This window comes from Lepisosteus oculatus, chromosome 7 (assembly GCF_040954835.1).
Source record: "Lepisosteus oculatus isolate fLepOcu1 chromosome 7, fLepOcu1.hap2, whole genome shotgun sequence".
Classification (NCBI taxonomy): domain Eukaryota; kingdom Metazoa; phylum Chordata; class Actinopteri; order Semionotiformes; family Lepisosteidae; genus Lepisosteus; species Lepisosteus oculatus.
The window spans coordinates 49,232,793-49,252,678 of record NC_090702.1 but is presented as its reverse complement, the minus strand read 5'-3'; the positions used below and the strand labels follow the sequence as shown (position 1 = coordinate 49,252,678).

Sequence of the window (19,886 nt, the reverse complement as noted above, 5' to 3'; positions counted from 1 at the left end):
CCCCCAGACAAATCTGAGTCTTTAACCATTTCTTAATACACAGATTCACAGCACAGTGCATTTCATTCCTTATTAACCATGACCACCAAAGGCAGTTACTTCACGAGTGTTAAGTGACCACACGGACAATAGCTGTTGTTAAACTCTCGTCAGTCTCTCTGTGTCGCTGTGTGAGTGTGAAGATGTCTGCTGTTGCCATGCTGTCAGCATTCAGGGAGTAGCTGAGGTCTAGACCTCCGAGTCCCGTGCTCAGGAAGCCATTATTATCAGGGCCGTCTTTTTTGACCCCGTCCTCTCTGTTGGCAGTGTTCGTCTTCCTTGTTGTATTGCGTTATTGGGCTGTGCCGTAAAACAAATTTCCCCTGGAGGATAACACAGCTTGAACTGAACTGTTAACAACCGCTCTTGGGGATGGCTGGAGGCGGTGTCACTTTATGTAAAAGTGTCTAGTGTTGGTGAAGCCCTCACCAATGGGAACAGCCTTCATGTTGGGGGGTCCCTGGTGATTGGTAAGGAGGGAGTTACAGTTTGAAAAGGTTTTTATTTTTTTTATTTTTTTGTAAGACAGTGTTCTCGAGGAGAGACGGGGATTATTAGGTTGGGCCCGTATTCTTTTGTCTTTTTTTTGGGCTGGCACTTGACAGTCGCGGGGGTGGGGACACACTGAGGACTGGAGGAGCGCTAATGGTTTTATCCATGGCTGTACTGTAGCCAAGGACTCCCAGCAGAGATGGCCTTTGTTGCCCTGGCCTCTTGTGGCTCTCCCCAGCTGGCTGTCTTTGTGCCCTGGTGAATAGGCAGGAAGTCAGGTAGCCGGAATGGGCAGCCTGTCAGCTGGCGCGTTTAAAGACAAACACGCAGCGCGGGGTGATAAAAGAGAGTGGGGGTAGGAAGAGGTTTTTTTTTTGTGGGGGGGGTTGAGGGAATTTGCAAGCCCTCCACTGGAAGAGGTCACTATTTCACCTCAAGCTCTTTGAAACAGGATGAGAAACTAACGGGGGGAAAGTTGAAGAATCGGAATTCATCCAGTTAACAATGATGCCGACGACTTTGTGCAGCTCTAGTCATTATACTCCTCTTATTTACTTAGGTTGTCAGAGACAGAAGAGAAATCACACTGGGAAACGCACAAAGGCAGCACCTTGTATTTTAAAGTCGACTGTGATAGAAGGGATACAGGTCCATTAGGGATCTGGAGTTGTGACTGGAAGGCAGTCAGACACTGCTGTGTACTATAGAACGAGGTGCTTCCCCTGTTTAGTCTAGTAAATTATCCTGCTATATAAATGGTTGTAAATGTAAGTTGCTTTGTCTAAAAGCATTAGACAAATACAGTACTATATATACTGTAAATAATACCTTCTACATCAGGTCACAAGGCTAAGCTGCTGCTTTGTTTCTGCCCGCTCCTTTTCATGCTTGGTTCTGTGTATGTCTGCAGCTTAAGAGGCAGTAATGTCTGTGCAGCGTTAAGGGAGAGGAGAATGGTCACTGACAGCAGTCTCACTCTGAACTCCTGGCCCTTTTTCTCCCTCCTCTCCAGCTGTGGAATTGCTGCCTGAAGTGAGAAGAGGAGACTGTGCGGTGTGTAAATAATGATAAGAAGAGGCCTTTGCTGTCCTGCCTCTGCAAGCTGTTGACCCCAGCAGTCCTTCCAATTCATGGAGCGGTTGTGAATCATTGCTTCTTTTACAGTGCATGTCTCCATTGCTAATGATCACTTTAGCTTACCGAATGACTACCGCAGTTCACAACCAACACCTCAGAGTGTGCAGTGAGGAATGGTACTATGATTTAAGAATCAGGGGTGATTCCTATGGACTGTATAAAACAAATGGAAATTTTCACAGATTTTTTTAATAAAAACTAAAGTTATTCTGCTAGCTTTCTTAGAGAACATTGAGGGAGATTCAGTCTTTTTGGCCACAGATTTTGTGCAGCAATATTATACTTTCCCATCTTCCTCTTTTGTACAGCCTGAACATTCTCTGTCATCTCAGACAGCTCTATAAGAGGAGACAACATTAGACAACTCAAAAACTCCCATAACCCCCTCACCCCTTAAAACATTAAAGGTGATATAAACAATTAAATAATTACTGTTTAAATTCAGTCTCGTGTGACAGGATTTCTTGATGTGTAAGCTACATGGGCTGACTGGCCTGACATTGTCTTAAGTTCCTTGTCTTCTGGACAAAACTAACTAAGCACAAAGTGGAGTGGATAGACAGAAACACTGGCCCACTAGCTTGGCTTTGTGCATCATGCTGACAGGGCCTGATGCAGAAGGTCACACTGAAGGCTGATCTTTACGCTGTGAGCATGGAAAATAGCCCCTTCTCACTTCTAACCTTTCCTATGTTTTGAAGTATTCTTCGTGTTTTTGGGTGCTTGTTCTGTTATACAGTAGCAAGGTTCAAGAAACACTGATGTCAGAGTCGGAGTGGGTTTATTGCACAAGTCTGGGCTCTTTTTCCATTTTCCAGCTTCTTTTACAGTCTCGTGTCAGCACAAGTGCATGCCTACGCTACTTTCTGTAACATTTGGTGGCCAAAGATTAATTCTAATCGGAGTCAGTTAAGCCAGACAGTTTTTTTAAGACGAAGCCTTGGAGCTGTGAACATGGCGCATTAGATGGAATACTCAAGATACTGCTGTAGGATTTCATGGCAAAGGGGATTTTAGCTTCCTGCTTATCACAATGCGGCGGAGCTATAAGAAACTCAACTGCACCCCCCCAAAAAAAAGCACAAAATAATTGTGCGAATCTAGCAGCGCAAGACAGTAGCCCAAGAGAGACAGACTGGTATCAGCTGATGCCCAAGCCAGCAGTGCTGTTAGAAGGTGATGCTCTAATACTATTACCAAGCTCAATTATTCCTTCTCAGGGGGATCAGTGCACAGTTGCGAGGAAGAACAAAATAACAACTTCCAAAATGAGAAATGGGAAGGGGCAGAAGCGATCAGGAGCTACCGCAACAAGCAATTAAAAGGGAATTAACAAGCGCCGACTGAAATCTGTTCCGTAACTCGATGCTTATTAAATGTAAATGTTATTTTATTCTGTTTTTTTTTTTTTAATCTCTGGATCCTGGGCATGGGTGTAATCCTTCGAATATAATAAAGCAGAGGCACAGGCAGAGGCTGTATCTGCCCGGCAGTATCAAATGCAGTCAAGTGCAGAACTGCAGGTGGGAATCTGCTCTGCACTAGTGCTTCTTCCACCCTTAAATTCCTGCCTAAAAAGACAAGAATCTTTCCTCAGAGGCTCAGTCACGCGCAGTTTAATGGCCTTTCAGGATCTTTAGCTTGATGGCAGCAACGTGGCTGCAATGACAAAGGTCTAAGAGGTATTGAAGTGTTGAGTCACTTTTGGACGATTCATTTTATTTCCACATATTATTCCAGTCACAGTCCTGTTGCCTTATAGGGCCATGCATCTTAGCCAAAGTAATAAAACAACAAATTAATAGTGTAATTTGCCGATTGCATCTTCTTTTGATAGAATTGCACATTCTTATTGTGTTTGTGTTCTTATGATGAGGAACCAATAATTGAAACTGATTAAATAAGGCAAGTGTTTTTTTTTTCTTTGCCTTTCCCTCTCCATAGAGGAGCCATACTGTCTTGTCCACTTGTCCTTGTACCATCTTTCAGATGAGACGTTACACCGAGGTCCTGACTCTCAGGGGTCATTAAAGGTCCCCGGGCATTTCTCGAGAAGAGTTGGGAGTTATCCTGGTGTCCGGGCCAGATTTCCCCCTCGACCTTTACCGTGGCCTCCAAATTGTCCCCATGTAGGACTGGCCTGCACTGGCCCTGCGGTGGACGGGTGTACCCATGGTGTACCCTGTCTTGCACTCGTTGCTTGCCAGGTAGGCTGCGGCTTCCTGCAACACTGTATGGTATAAAGCGGTTTGGGAAATGACATGACATGTTACGCAGTATATGCAAATACTGTATATACAGTATGTGAAGTATAGAGCTCACCGTCTCATCAAAATGTTTATGACAGCAGGGTTACTTTCTTCTTGCCTGATCCTGACAGATCTCAGAAGGTAAGCAAGGCTGGACCTGGTCAGTACTGATGTGATGGGAAACCGCTAAGGAATCTAGTTTGCTGCTAGAACTGCTGGACCAGTAGGTAGCGATCTTCCCGCTAGACCAGAATTTTCTAAACAGTACCAAGCTGTGGTGACTGAGGATACTGTATTGTGGGACACGCAGTCCTTTTGGTGAGACGTTAACCTGTATGTCCTCCTGTAACTAAATTCTTCTCTGAGCTTCTCTGGTTCAAATCCCGCGGCCAGCATAGGAATCCTACTCCGTTGGGCCCCTGAGCAAGGTTCTTAACCCCAGCTGCTCCAGGTGCGCTGTATAAATGGCTGACCCTGCGCTCTGACCCCAGGCTTCTCTCTCCCTGTCTGTATGCCATGGAGAGCAAGCTGGGGTATGCGAAAAGACAAATTCCTAATGCAAGAAATTGTATATGGCTCATAAAAGTGATCTGATCTCTTAATATTATCATTAAACTTATAGAAATATTGGCATACATGCAACCTACAGTAAGAACCTACTGTATGTATAACCTCTGTTAGTGTCTGTGTGTGTATATACAGTATGTGACACACATTTAAAGTTAACTGGTTTTGTGAAGTGTATTTTACACATCATATCCATTACAGATACCCATTTTCTACTTAAAAAATGTGCAGTATGTTTTCTTTTTCAGAAACGTTCATCAGCAGGGTGATCTACAAATGCTCTAGCGTAGATCTGTGTACAAACTCTTCATTAGAGCAGACAGCGAGTCCTTGTGTGTGTATCTATGTCTGTTTGTGTGCCCGTCAGCTGTGGGGTCACTGTATGTCTTCATTACCAGTGCTCACAATGAGTTGAGAGACAGTCTGTGGAGAGAGTTTGCACCTTGCTGTAGACGCCATGATAAATGAGACTCGTGGGGCTGCACTCAGAGACTCTCAGTCACTTCACGCTGTGACTTACTCCCATTATTTCACCAGCTAAATGATGCTGCATCTGGTAACAAACATTTAGACACCTCACTGCCGCAGAGTAGCAACTTAATTTGGCTTTGTTTCCCATCTCTCCGAGCTGAAGGGTTTGATGACAGTGAGCACAGATGTTCTTTTGTTTTCCATGTGTGTGAAGGGGGTCAATGGTCTCGTTAATAAATTATGTACCTACCAAAATCAGCGTTTCCTTTTTTTTCTTTAGATGCTTCTAGCACTTTTAGGGAAGTATTTTGTGAATATTCATTTACAGCTGCTGCGTAGATATGTGATATAAATAACACAATAGTTTAATAAATAAGGTTGAAGCATGGGCAAGATAAGAAGATGTGTAATTCAGAACATAAGGTGGGAATTTCTCAAACTTTAAAGCTTTTGGACTTTTAGGGCTGAATTAAATGAACGTGCTCAGTTTATCCAATCAGAAACTTTCCAAGAGCATCTATTTTTCAGCAATTTCCCCATCGATATAACCATAGCCCTCAGAACCCCCTACTTGATTCCACGGTGCTGTTGGAATGTACTGTATACAGTAGATTGCAGAGTTTGTAGTTCTATACTTGTAGAACTGTATTTCCTGTAGTCTATAGGAAGAGTTCATAAATGGGTCAACAGCATGAATATAATAATATAAATTAATGAATTCCCCATACTGGCGAATTAGATCAAACTTAAAAATCAAAATAAGCCAGAGAAGTAGTACACATTCAACTGGAAAATATAATGTGAACATTTGGTTACTACCACTAATTCTAACCAAATTAGTTTTAAAATCCTCAGATGTTTAAAATAATGTACATACTCATCCTGACCTGGCCAGATCAGCTTCAATCTTTCCCTGTTGGGTTTGTTAATAATTATTGCTGTTCATAGTATTCCCATGTGTATTCCAAAGGGTTTATCATCACTGACTGATTCCCTCGTAAGAAAAGTTGAATGTTGGTTCCAAGATGTACGGTACTTCTTAGGAGCTGGAAGCTGAAACTTATTTGTTTTTGTTTTCATTTTTCTTGACCCAACTTGATTGGCATATTGAGGAACCCATTGTAAGAGATTGTTCTTGACAGTAGCTACAGTGTGTAACAATGATAAGAGTAATAAGTATCAGTATATAGAGCTTATTATTCTGTTGGATCTCAGAACACTTTATATACAGTACAAGAGAGGACCTTTCCATCTATATCTGATGAGCAGGGCCCACCTGGGTGGCGCACGATGACCAGTCTGTTCCAACAGCCCATATTCACAGAGTGACAAATTACTTCACCAATTCTGTGAAAGGGGGACTTTGGGAAAGCCAGATTACACGGATATAGACTGGAAATCTTTCATTTGTAACCTCACATGTGCTATTCTGATGTTCTTAGGAACCTCTCAAGCCCGTCTTGAAAGAAAACCTCAATTCATAGTGCAGGATGAAAATAAGAAATATTAAATCCTGTAAATGTCACTGAAATCAGGAAAACAAGCAGTTAAAAAGAGCCATTGTGAGAATGACATGAAGAACAAGAAGGAGAGCTTTCAATCTCCAAAAATTGTTAGAAAACAATAAAAATAGAGAATGTCTGCATTGTAACTTGTATTTAAATTAGTTGTACATAGTGGCTCTAATAAGCAATTCTATTGAATATAATATGGCACCATTAGTCAGCAAATTGAGACATTTCAGATGTTACCTGCGGCTGATTTCTTTGTAAGATTTCCTGATGCAGAAATATCAAATATTTTACTTTGGCACATTAGTATGCACATATTTACTCAATGGTGGAACTATTGTGAAATATCCAGCACACATTGCTGGCTTGTAAAAGACTACAGATTGAAAAGCTAAAATGGATCTGAGGGCAGTACAATGGGATTCTTATGTTTCCCTGAATTAGACACCAGGTGTTTAAATGCTGTTGGGAGTAAGTGTATTTAAAATGCAATTTAAAAGTCAAAGTTTCACAGTGTTCCAGTGCCCCTACACCATTGAGCTGTCTCGATGCTTTCCTGAAAAAATTGATTTGTTGTTTGTTTTAAAGAAACTTTAATAAGCAGGAGTTTTAAGGGTCCAATGTGGAATGTCAAAGTATTGATATTTGAATTTTGTTTATCCAAACTTAAGTGCTGGGTCTGCTGCAATTACAAAAAACACATGTTGGCAATCTGTTTGCACTTTCAAAACCAGATGAATGGAGCACACATTTCATGTTTACTCTGCTGGGTGTCAAAAGGGAATTAATTCACAGCGAATGAAAGCAGGGATTTCAATATAAATACTTGTCCGTTTCAGGCTATGTTTGTTGTAAGCTGGTTACCTAGGTGATGAACGGATCAAGAAATGAGGAACAGTAACAGTCCCAGCCCTTATGTTCACTGTGAAGTTATTCCAGATTTCAAGTAGTAGACCTTTGTGAGACCTTTGTGAGTACCGGCTTGTGGTTAGAAATTATACCATGAGTGACCGATGCACAACAGAGCTTGAAATTCCTGGTTATAGATAACTGCACAGTAAATGACAGTAATACCAGAGCATTAAGATCTACAGATTCTCAACAACATGCTAAACAACGTACTATATATGTTGTGATGTGTCAGTCCTACTTTCTGGGCGGTACTCACTAATCTGAACTGTTGCAATTGTAATCGTTCGAGAGCTGACTATAAACAGAGAAAAAGGAGGTTTGTCAGGTTGACCGTGTTATAAAAGAGCTGTTGAGTGCTATATTGCTCATCTTTAAATAACAACAGCACCAATCCATTTCCCCAGTATTCCTAATATCCTGCACTGTAGAATAACTTTATGGCGAGTTCTGTTTATTTAAAAATGTCAAATGGATTGTAGCTAAGCCTGGTGAGATAGCCGGTTATGAAAGAAGGCAGTTGTTTCCCCGTGACATCATTCTCAGGATTCCTCATGCAACATTGTAATCAAGTCGGGGAAAAGTTAAGAATCCATTACAGTTGCAAGTTACCTATTCAAAGACTGTTTTTTTTTTTAATTTAACAAGACATTGCAGGAAAATAATATTATAACACTATCAGTTGTTTGTGTCATGTGTAGGTAATGCATTGCCTCTTAAGCAATTTTCCCAGAAAACTATGGCCCCCACCCATGAAACTACCCATAGGAAAAGGGAGGTCATACAGGGCTGGGGAGGACAAATACCTAACATTTACAATGACCAATGCAACAACTATAAGAATCCACCAGGATAGATTTAGAGAGCCTTAAGAAGGCACAATACAGGAGCAAATACTGAACGTGGCTTTTCTAACATGTATTCCAGTTGGACTGTCCCATTATAACTGTATAACCTAGAACTCAGCGATCAATATAGTCCCCCCTGGAATTCCCCATACATTAGATCTACAGCTTGGGTGCACTACGGCAAGGGCAGTAAGACAGCAGACAGTCCATTCCACCACTCATGTGTGGCAACTCTTTTCTTCCATTGCGTTGATAATCCCCAGATCTCCGGCTCCGTCTCTGTTATCCTCTGTTCATTCAGGTCGTGTCACAGGACAGACGCGCCTGATTGCAAAACACTGCTTTCATCTCCCAACTTCAAACACATCTGTCAGACAGGTCAATTAAGAAGCAGAAAATGTCTATTGTGACACATGAATGTTGGAACAAAAACACCGGACACACCAAATCTGCTTTGGCTTTAGAAGACGTGCTTTCCCTTCGAATTCATTATTTTACTTCATTCCAGCTACTTCCCTGGGTCTTTTTTTTTTAAATGTAAACTACCATCTGTTTCTTGAAGAGAGGCTAGACTTTTCAAACCAGTAGTTTTCAAACTTTTTAACCCGATGAGCTGTTCCTACATAAATAAAAACATCTGAGGCCTACCTTAGCTTTGATTTAATCACGAATCTGGTTCTTAGACCTCTGAAAATGTTTCTTGGGAGACTCGTGTTCCTTTTCTTGCTGCACAGTTAAGATGAGGTTGCTGACAGACTCATAGGTCTAGTGTGGCATGAATCCTTGCTCTCAGTTCTTGTTAACTTCCAGGACCAAACAATCCATTTTGTACAGGTGCGATGATGAAAATGGTACAAGCACACACAGTGACTCCTGTGCTGATACCAGCTGCTCCGAGTGGAGAGCCAACGTTTTCTGTTCTTAGAAAGATCTCAGAAGCTCGTCTTCAGTTTTTCCACTGTATTTGCTATTTTTATTTTTAAACCTCAACTTGAAATGGATTTTGCCATTGATTGTGCTGTGTGGTGTTTGAAAGGAGCTCTATCAATGTTGTTTACTGATTTTATAGCAGGGGATATTGAAAATATGACTTTTGGTTTATAACACTTTTATCAAGGGTAACTGATATTTTTACTCATTGATATTTAATGTTAGCTGGAGCAATGGGAGTAAAAGTCCTTGCTGAAGAGTACAAAAGCATTGTCCCACCCTGGATTTTTAATTTGCAGCCTTCCTTTGTAGTAAATTGTATCATTTTAATGCTACGTCTTGATTTATTTGCAAATTTCTTGACAAGATTAGTCCCTGCTCATAATTTACCTAATCCAGCATAATCCCAGTCCTGCATGGTATCAGGCTTCATTGACTCCAAAGCACAAATCCAGTGGTGAATTTATTACTTTAGGCAGGGATGTGTTCGCAAATCCTAATAGAAAGCAAAATTTAAGGCTGACATTTTTCCTTGCTGTGCTGCTACCCTTACCAGGAATATACATTCTCATGATAATGGATGACGTTTCTCATTTTGCACGGTTTTCCTAAAACTGCTATGTGTGATGAACCTAGGGTTTCTTAGAATTCCACTCTCTTTTTCTAAATACTCTAAATATTTCTCTATATTGCTTAATTATAGAAACCAATTTCCGTCGGCTGTACCCAGCTCTGGTCATATTTGACACTTTTCTGTCACATGTACTCCACCTTCCTGGATGGTCACCAATGTGGAACAGTGGTTAAAATTGTTGGGCGGGGATCCTGAGTTCGGTTCCTGGATCTGGGGTGCTACAGTATCTGTGTGGAGTTCATATGTTCTCCCCGTGTTTGCCTGGGTTTTCTCCATGAGCTCTGGTTTCCTTCCTGAGATATACTAATAGGTGATTTGGCTTCTGGGAAAATTGGTCCCAGTGTGAGCATGTCTGTGTTTGTGTGAGTCTGCCCTGCGATGTGCTGTTGTCCCATACAGGATGTGCCCTGGCTTGCGCCCATTGCTTGCTGGGATAGAGTAGGGGTTAGAAAATAGATGCATGGATGTTTCCTGGATCCAAAAATGACATCAAAACAATTAAGCAGTAAAACGAGACTAAAATGACAGTGTAGGGTGAAACCAAATCCACGATCGATGGGTCATCATAAATGGACTTGATATACTGTCGAATTTTAATACATTCATTGAGAAGAATAAAGCATGCAGAACTCCAACAGGATGTGCAGACTTGCAACTTGGAACAAATCCTCGTTAAAAAAAGAAACATAAGCACAATGATTTTCCTATTCAGCCCCTGTTGTGGTCTATCTTAAAACAGAACAGGTTGTGTATATTTCAAACATGAATGGCTACATGAAGGTATCATGACTGCAGGCTTTAAAAGTGAAAACCCTGCATGGGTGAGAATGCCTTTACAGGGTACTGGAGAGCCCACCGCAAGACTCTCCTGTATTCTAAAAAGCCACCTGGTTACAAACCTGCACACACTCCCTCATTGTCCAGCAGCAGCACAGGGCTCTATCCGGCAGGTCTGCTGTCGGCTGCTCTGATGCACCGTCAGCTTTGGCTCCAGCCTGCCTGTTTGCTGCCTTCGCTGCCCTTTTTTACCGAGTGGACAGCTGTCATGCCTCAGTGACTTGGACCAGCCACTTTTCACACTTTACTGAAATCATCAGCAGGGCTGGAGGAGACGGCTCCGACACCGTCCCAGCCCTTGTTCATTTCTCATTTTTTTTCAGCGACTGATGCCTTACCTGTCTTAAATAAATAAGGTCGGTACGAACTCTCTCCGTGTTGGAATTTGCATGCTTTCTCTGTGTGGCTCTGTGATTGCTGTCGGAGACTCTTTCTTCCCACATGTTGATAGACGCCTGGCAACCATGCTGACTCTAGAAAGGCTGGGACAGGGCTCAGGTGAGAAAGAAATGAGGTAATTACAGTTCTAACTGGATTACAGATGTAGAAATGCACTGTGGTACGCATGCTGTGCTTACGGCATTTCACCGAGATGGATCTAAGAAAGCCTATGGAAGAAAAGAAATACTTGTTGAATTCATTCTTAAATGTCACATTTTATGTCCCCTGGAAGAGTTTGACTAAATTTTTAACGTATTTTCACCAACAGAGGTCTCTTGCCAGGTTCTGCTTGAACACGCCTGAAGATGGGTTAGCCTTGCACAACATATTAAAAGCTGGTCATCTCAATGAAAAGATTGATGGAGCCAAAGACTAACTATACATTTATCTGGCAAATTCAGAGCTCTGCACCTCATTGGAATTCGAGCAATTAGTCAACTCCCGTGACATTGATTGATGGCTTTGTACCTGCCACCAGAATGACTATACAGTAGCTTGTCTAAAACAGAGGGGTCCTGAAAGAGTGGTGTTCAGCCTTGCGATGGTACACGGTAAGATACACGACAGATTAGAAAATGAAGCTCCTGCCATGTTCACGATAAAAGAAAGGACAGCATCCAATTCAATTAAAGGTAGCTGCCAAATTATCATTCCACTGCAGCCTTTCGGTTTCTGTGCCCGCCCACAAATTATTTGGATTTTCTCTTCCTTTTAACTTGCAGACTTGCAAGTTAACAACTTGCGTCTCCCTAAAGCGGGCTGGCTGAGAGGTTGGTACAGTATGTCTCGAAGGCCGTAGAAGAGAAGTGTCTGGCTCCCCCCGACAGTGATTCATTATCCAGTGGTGCCTTTCACTGCAATTTATCATCTCCCATCATTTGTCTTCCGGAGGGCAGGTTAAAACAATTAGCACACTCGACGGTCTGTAGCACGCGCGCCTCTCAGGAGCAAATTAACTTTTTATTTATGTGGGAGGATGACGATCAGACTCCCGTTGCGCTTCGGGTTTGGGGCATTTCAGAAATCCGCAGCTACAGGCTCCTGAACACCAGCCCAGACCAAGGCATCGTGAGTTTCAGCAGAACACTGGGTTCGCTTAGTCGGGGTTCAATGAAATAGGCAGATGTGGAGTTAAAGTACCGTAAATGTGACATTACTGCAGGAAATCAGTTCTGGCTTCGTCTGCATGATTTGTATAAGAAGATGTGACTGGTAAAGCATGAAACAGATCAAATTGCTTTGCATTGGGAGTTTTATTTCCATCCTGGGTTTTGTGTCCATTATTAACTTGAATTCTTTATGATTTTCAATCCCTTCCTCTTTAAGTCACAAACTGTAGCCTTGACCATGTTTGTGTATAGTCCCCGTGTTCCAAGTTCAGGTATTTGAATATTATTAAATCCCGTCTTGTTATGTGTTATTGGAAATTTAAAAAGGCCAACTGTGTCAAAACCATGGGCGGTACACAGGTTTATTTATGTGGAGCATTTGTTGTCACAGGAGTTTGTGCAAGCTGTCTCATTAGTGGGAGCATCAGAAATAGTGTCTGTTTCAAGAATTCAAAACGAAGTGGTTATGTTTTTGTTTCCCCGAACTCCGATTGAATATTTCAGTATCACAAATTTAGACTTTATTTTGGGTGCAATCCTTTGAGTTGCCTTTTTTTCTGGTCAGTACACAATATTCCCCTTACAGCCCTGATGCGGATGTTGTTTGAATGGCACAGCAGCTAAAGCATAGTCCTCTTGAGCACTGTGATAAAATGGAGCCCGGTTTCCAGTTTCCCAAGTCTTTCGTGTCGTGTCTTATGAGAGCTGGTTTATGTGGAGAATCCAAAGACCCCCCCCAGAGAAGAGACAGCACGTTTTCCTTTTGCGAATACTTCTGTCACTTTTTTTTTTGTGATCTCGCAAGAGAAGGATTTGGTCAGCTGGAAAAAAACAAATACATGCATATTGATCAATGTTCATAACCACGAAACAATATGGGCTAGGGCAGTGTGCGAGTGGTACAGGGAGACAAACCACACTGGCACTCCTGTGTGGAGTGTGAGTGGGTCCAGACAGCCACCAGAACACCGGCATGGACCGACACCCATGCACACACACACACAAACACAGACCGGCTCCCCCCTTCTCTCTCGCAAGCCAATCTCAAAGAGAAAGGGGGAAAATGAATCACTATGGAAACAGGAGGGAAGGATCTAAAAGCTTCCTTTTTTGAACGGGGGGAAAAAAAAAGAATTAAAAAAAAAGGAAAGCCGTCGGCCCCGGCGTTAGGCTGAGAATTTCCTAACGCTCCGTGTGATGCTCTCACTTCTCATTCATTGTCACCGTAAATGTCAGGATCCGCCAATTTGACCCGAGTTTCATTAGGAGGACCTTTCTCTTTCAGACTCAGTGTGCTTGTGTGCATCGTACAGCGACAGTAATGAGACTCATCCATACTAATCTACCTGCGTCCGCAATCAATTCATACACACATACATATATATGAATGATTATGGTGCTGAGGGGGGCTGGGGAGGGGGATGGTCATGTATTTTTAGCTTTATTTGTGTACATGTAGAAAGAGAGGGTGAAGCTGCCTTAATTGATTTCTGGTTTGATTCCTTTTTTAATTTTTCTTCTCTCTGGTAAACTGACAGACTGAAAGCCCTGGGGGCCAGGCAGAGTGAAGAGCAGCTTATCAGAGACTCAGCCACCCAGGGAACTGATTACCATCCAGAGGCAGCGGACCGGAGCCCCCCGCCGGCGCCGACAGCAGCCCCGCGGACCCGGCCCGCTGGCCAGCCCGGCCCCGCAGAAGGACCAGCCCCGGCCTCCCGCCTGCCTGGCCTCGCCCCGCGGGGAGGGAGCGTCTCGGGCAGGGAAGGGGCACCCAGAGTCACAAAAGAGGGTCTATGCCATCGTCCCCAGGGACCCTTTCAGGACACACTGCAGGGTGAGTAGGAGAGCTCAGGCCCTTTTTTCCTGCCTGGCTCATTGTTCGCTCATTCCTGCCTTTTAGGTGGGGTTTCAGATGAAAGTTTCCCCCTCTTGCAGATCTTTATTTTTTAATTATTTTTTTTTTTAAATGTGCTCTTCTCCTTCATAGAGCTTATTAGCAGGGCGCTGTGAAAATCTCGGCGTACCTCTCTCGGAGCCAGCTTGTTTGTGTGTTTGTTTCGCTGGTTGGCTGCCTGTTTGTTGCAAGCTGATTTGCTGCTGTCTCTGGTTGAAGAGCTTCATTAAAAGCAGCACCAGCAGGGAGAGAAAGAGCACATTGCAGACGGGAGGGAAACCTCCCCTTTTGTTGAATGATGTCAGACCCTGCAGTTGAGTGCGAGTCTCTGGCTCTTACTGCACAAGAAAGGCTTCTACAGTTTTGCCCTAGAGAAGGAGAGAAGAGACACCAGGTGAGTATCCAATGATGGCAACATTTATGTCTTGCATTTTCTTTTATCTAGTCTTTTACTTGGTTTAATCTGTAGATTTTGCCATGCTGTTTAGGGCCATTACTGAACACATTGGGCAGAAGGAAAAAGGAATCTGTTTTTTGGCAGTGGTGTTTGTGTTTAGCTGTTTCTTTCTTGTATAGATTTTGCAAATTTGGAAACTGGTGAGTCTTTAGCACCTTGTCCGTTAGATTCCTCCCAGAGCCCCGGGAACAGGTTGCGATGACACAGGTGAAGACCACCCGTCGCCCCAAGAGGGGATCAAAGCAAAGTTTCGAGACCGATCTTAAGATTGGGAGCTCCTTTAAATTCCGGGCACAGCTTTCCTTTTGCAAATAAAAGTGAACCTTCCGAAGGATTTTTAATCAAAGTCGAATTTGTAGTTGACCTAGGGAAAACACACACGCTTATTTCCATCAGGGAAGAGGGGGAGAGGCGTCACAACCATGAATCCGAGTGCACACAAAAACCAGAATGGGACAAGAGAATGAATTACATCTTCACAGAACCAGAATCCCCTTCATCGTTCGGGCACTTTGACCGGTACCTTTCTACCATAGACGTCTGTCTGTCTGTGTGTGCTGTGATCAAGCCGCTGGTTGATTTGTGAGGGTTTGGGCTATGATGTAGGAGTGCCTCTGTGCTGTGCGTCTCCGAAAAGACTTAGGCAGCTGCGGGCTTTGTTTTGTCTCCTTGCTCCAGAGAGACGGGATTCAGGAAAAGGCAGGAGTCATCGCTCCTGCGCGCACGCTTGGTAAAAAACAGACAATTGGGACATAATTTGACAGATTGAGGGAATTAAAGCTTTTATGTATCAGCTCGGATACAACAGAAATAAATAGGTCATTTTGCAATTTGTTTATCAGGAAAACTTTAAACCGCTGTATTAAAACTCATAGCTGTGTCCTTACACATTTTGTGTGCCTCCAATGAAGTCTCTGTTCACACCAATTAAGGTGGCTACTACTTTTGCAGATTAACAGGATCCTAATAATAGTGCAAGAAAGAAATGTTTTGACATACATCTGTGAATGTTGCTTAGTCCATACAGCAACACAATGTAATTTGTGACTCCAAATGAGAGGATTTTTATTGCATATTACAGTAGATTGAAAGACTGTGCTTTGAAAGAGCTCCCTTTAAAATCACTTGAAAGGGAAGCCCTGCAATATAAAATTTAGCAAACAAGGGTTTTCCGTACACCAGCACAGTGCCGGTGAAGTCCCAGTCTGGGAGGATGTATCCAGCTGCTTTCCACTGATTTGAGCTGCTAAATCGCCAGGAGATCTAGGACCTACTGCATGATGAGAAAAGGAGTCACAAAAAGCTGAGTACAATCCTAAGCCATAGTGATCAATGCTCAATGGTAGCTCAAAGGTATGGCATCTTTTTGTGGGGAAAAAAAAATTCAGGAGTTTCATGTGATTTTTACAGAAATAAACGAATGCAAATCTTACTCTTTAAAATCCTTTTTTTCCCAGTTGTCGCTGTTTCGTCTTCCCTAACATATTGTTCTAGTTCTTAAAATGTTGTGGCTATAATGAATATTGTGACTTTTAATAGCGGGACCTTTAAGAAGATGTGAAATATACAATAATAATGTCTCTTTTATATATAAGCTACAAACAAGCCCTGTGTGGTATAGTATGTACAGTATATTTTATATGACTAAGCTCACATGATCAATAAAAAAGACAGAAAGCTTCTAAGGAAATGGAAATAATTTTTCTGAAGGAACTCTAGACATTGTCTTTTTAACAAGAAGAAAAGAGGTTATCAGATGTATTCCCCAATTATGACAATGGGTGAAGCAGTACTTCTTTAGTGAATGTGTATTCAGAATTAAACAGCAATCACATTTGTAGCAGTAGTGTTTTGCATTAATTGTATTAATTAAGTCTGTCCCTGTCCGTACTAAAGCTATCGCTTTCGGGTGAACTAGACCACACTGGTGCGGACAGATGTGGACTTCAGGGCGGCAATAGAGATCCGGAGCGCTCTCTCACACCGCCTGACCACAAAATCCAATTTCACTGGTCACAAAAATGAAAGAAATTATTCAGCGAAATACCCCCGTCAGGACAGAACAGGTAGCTTTTCAGCTGGCGTTGCTGGTGTTGTTATTCCTTTATTTCACTAGGGCATTTAAATGAGAACAAAATCCCAATTTTCACTGATAACCCTGGTTATACAGCCCTGGAGTCATCTGAGGGTGGTACCTTGCTCCAGCGTACCAGAGCAGCACCGGGATTTGAACCCACAGTCCCCCGTTCCAAATTGGTCTCCACACTGCCGCCTTCACGAGTTCAAGTCAGCAGCCACGGACAGCTGTTTTATCCTTATGAGGACTCAGCAATGTGTCATAGCTGTGGACTTTTTCATGTGATTTCATTATTCAAACAATTTGCATGCCATGTCCCTGTACGTCATCGCACTCAAACAGCGTGTGAATGTTGCTTAAAAGACGGCATGTGCTTTCTTTCTTTAGTGACCAGATGTACTGGCGACTAGCAGTGAAGAAATCTTGATTTGTAAAATATCGGTCCCCACTTCTTATTTAACCCGCTTCTCAGAGGGGCATTGTAGTCCTGCCAAATGTATTAACAACGTTGAACAATGCATACTGGTCTTGGAGGGATTTTGAAAATCCTGACCAAATTGTTTGCAACTTCTTGTTGAGTCATATCAAATTAAAGACAATCAAATTTGATTATGTGTCATTATTAGATAAAGTAGTTCAGGTGGGTAGCTGCGTCAGCATGCGTAGGCTGCAAAGGAACAAGTAATAGGTTTATTCCATGCTGAAAAAAAGAAGAAAGAAAACACAACGTTTCGGCCATGGAGCCTTCTCTCACACCTGAAGAAGGCTCCCCTGCCAATACGTTGTGTTTTCTTTCTTCTTTTTTTCAGCATGGAATAAACCTATTATTAGATAAATACTAGAAACCCATCAAGAAGGGCCAGAATGCTATGTATATTATTTTATAGTAAGAGAGATAGTATGACCATTAGTAGTATACAGTACCTTTCTGTCAAGGCAGAATAAATATCTCCTGCATGAAAATACAGCACTTCTCTGGATTTTTGCAGATTTGACCATTTTGTCCCATGGGACAATTTTCATGCCCTAGCTTAAAAAGAAAAGGTTCTACTAGTTTGCTGACTTAGACTCGTCTTAAGATTGTCTTGATGTTCTAAACAAAATGGAATGAATGCACAGAACTGTGAATGTCTTTGTAACGATTAGTGTTAAATGGAGGAGGATTAAGCAACATATTAGGTTTTACTGACCTTTGTGAGGACAAGGGTTTCATATGAAATGAGAAATGTAATAATGAAAATGCAATTTCCGAAAGAGGTCAGAGGAACAAGATTCTTTAATAATTTCCCTCACTCCTCACTGTGTATAAGGTTATAGGTCAAACCTGTGAGTAGAAGACTGATATCCATCTTCAGCCTATTGGTTCCTGGGTGATCAGACTGTGAGTGGGAATCTGTTTGTCTTACTGTCACACAACATGTTGTACAGTACATTTCTCACAAACAGACCTTTTCAGATTTCATATTTTGCATTCAAATTTCAAATCTGTCTTGCAGTCCAGCTCCAGATGAGCAGAACTGTTCTTAGAAAAATCGTTCTGCTCGTGGGTAAAGCTACCAGTGTATACAGTTGAAAGCATGTAGCTCCCACTCATTGCCTGTGGAAGTCAGCGATTATGTGATTAATGGCACTCGTTTGAACACTGCGGTCTGTGTTCCAGTGTTGTTTTCCTGCATTAGTCCTGTAGACCTCCAGACAATCCAAGTGTGCACTTTCTCAACAATATGAGGGAAAAAACTCTTTGCCTACGGTACTGTACTTAATGAGTAATTCCCAACCTCGATTTAGAAACATTACAAAATGACATTAAAAAATCTGCACAGGAATTGTGTCCCCAGGAATAAAGATGGGAAACACTGTCTTGTTTAGCAGAACCCTTATTGAACACAGCTGAACAAGAGACGTGCTTTTTTATCTGCAGAGCATTGAAATGGCACCTGCTTTCTCAGCAGACCAGCAGTTTGAAAGACGCTGATGCATCCCAAAGTGAATTCAGTTTAGATCGCCGAAAATAATTTTGCCTTATTCGGACAGTAGATCTGGTGTCCACATTCTAGAATTGAAAACTAGGAAAGCATATTTTCTGCAGAAGTGACAAAAGAGATTATAAAGGATGTTTGTTTTTGTGGGGGGGTTAGTTTTGCACTTCAGGTTTCTTGCCTAAGCCAGCAACCTAAGGAATGTGTAAGGAGAAAGCAGCCATAAGACACAGAGCTGATGATTTGTGATCCTCAACCACTTTGTCGCACACTAACAGAATTTTTGCTTCTCACTTAAAAAAAGGTCTCCACTGTTACCTCCTCCAGCTCATTTCCCCATCCTTAACTCATGTGCAACAGCCCTGGTTACACCAGGACATCTTCTGCTGTGTTCTGGCCATATTCTTTAAGTGGCAGGCATGTAGAGACATTAAAAGCAGAGGCTCTGTTAATTTCAATAGGTCTTAAGACTAGTGTTGTACAGTAAGTGATTTAGAAAATCTACAATTTTAGGACATGATTACAACGCAATTGTATTATTCCTTTCTGCTGATTTTTCCCATTATACATTATGCATATAATGTTTGCTAAAATGATGTGTGTAGCTGATAGTTGTGCGGCTCTTCATAGCACAGTTAATGATGTTTTAAGATTGGAGTCGGGAGCTTGCGTCAGTGTGCAAGTCATAGAGGAACAGCCAGAGGTTAATTTCAGAATGGAAAGTAAAAGAAAAAGTACAGGGACAAAGTTTCAGCTGAAGGGTCTTCTTCAGATGTGTGTTTATAGATTGAGTTTTTTCAAAGCGAAACTAAAACATACAGTAGAATGATTGCAACCACTTTATAAGCATGCTCCTAATCATGCTAGAAGTTAAATTTTCATATTTACCCAAATATATTTAATCTTTCAAGCTCTCTAACGGTGAGATTTATATTTTCTTAATCATGTACAACCGATTCCTGAGCTCAGTATCTGGTAGGGAAGTCTAGTCTGCACGCTGGACACACAGATTTGTTTTAAGACAGGTGACCTGGCTTTGTCAGTGCGTGGAACCATGCAGTAATCAAGTAATGCCAGCAGTGCTGAAATAACAGTAATCTGGAAATGGCAGAGGTGTCAGGAGAGTGAATGCACGACTGGAATAACTAGCCGGCAGTCTCACCTCAGCCAGAAGGACCAGAGGCAAGAGAAGGATGACCATTTATTCATTTGACTTTTCTCAGAAGCATTTTGTATTGTTATTAAGTGCCGTCATTTAAACACTTTGAGATGTTTGCTTTTAAAGATTCAATCTAAGATGACATT

At 42.1% G+C, this 19,886-nt stretch overlaps 1 protein-coding gene across 2 annotated transcripts in view; it reads left to right on the top strand.

The window, feature by feature from the left end:
* LOC102688582 (dynein axonemal heavy chain 3-like) overlaps positions 1-19,886 on the top strand; it is a 238,715-nt gene that overhangs the window by 61,059 nt on the left and 157,770 nt on the right. For both annotated transcript variants that reach the window (XM_069192669.1, XM_069192671.1), the window contains exon 5: positions 13,713-14,008. In XM_069192669.1, coding sequence (XP_069048770.1) covers positions 13,713-14,008 — 296 coding nt within the window. The remainder of the gene's footprint in view (positions 1-13,712; positions 14,009-19,886) is intronic.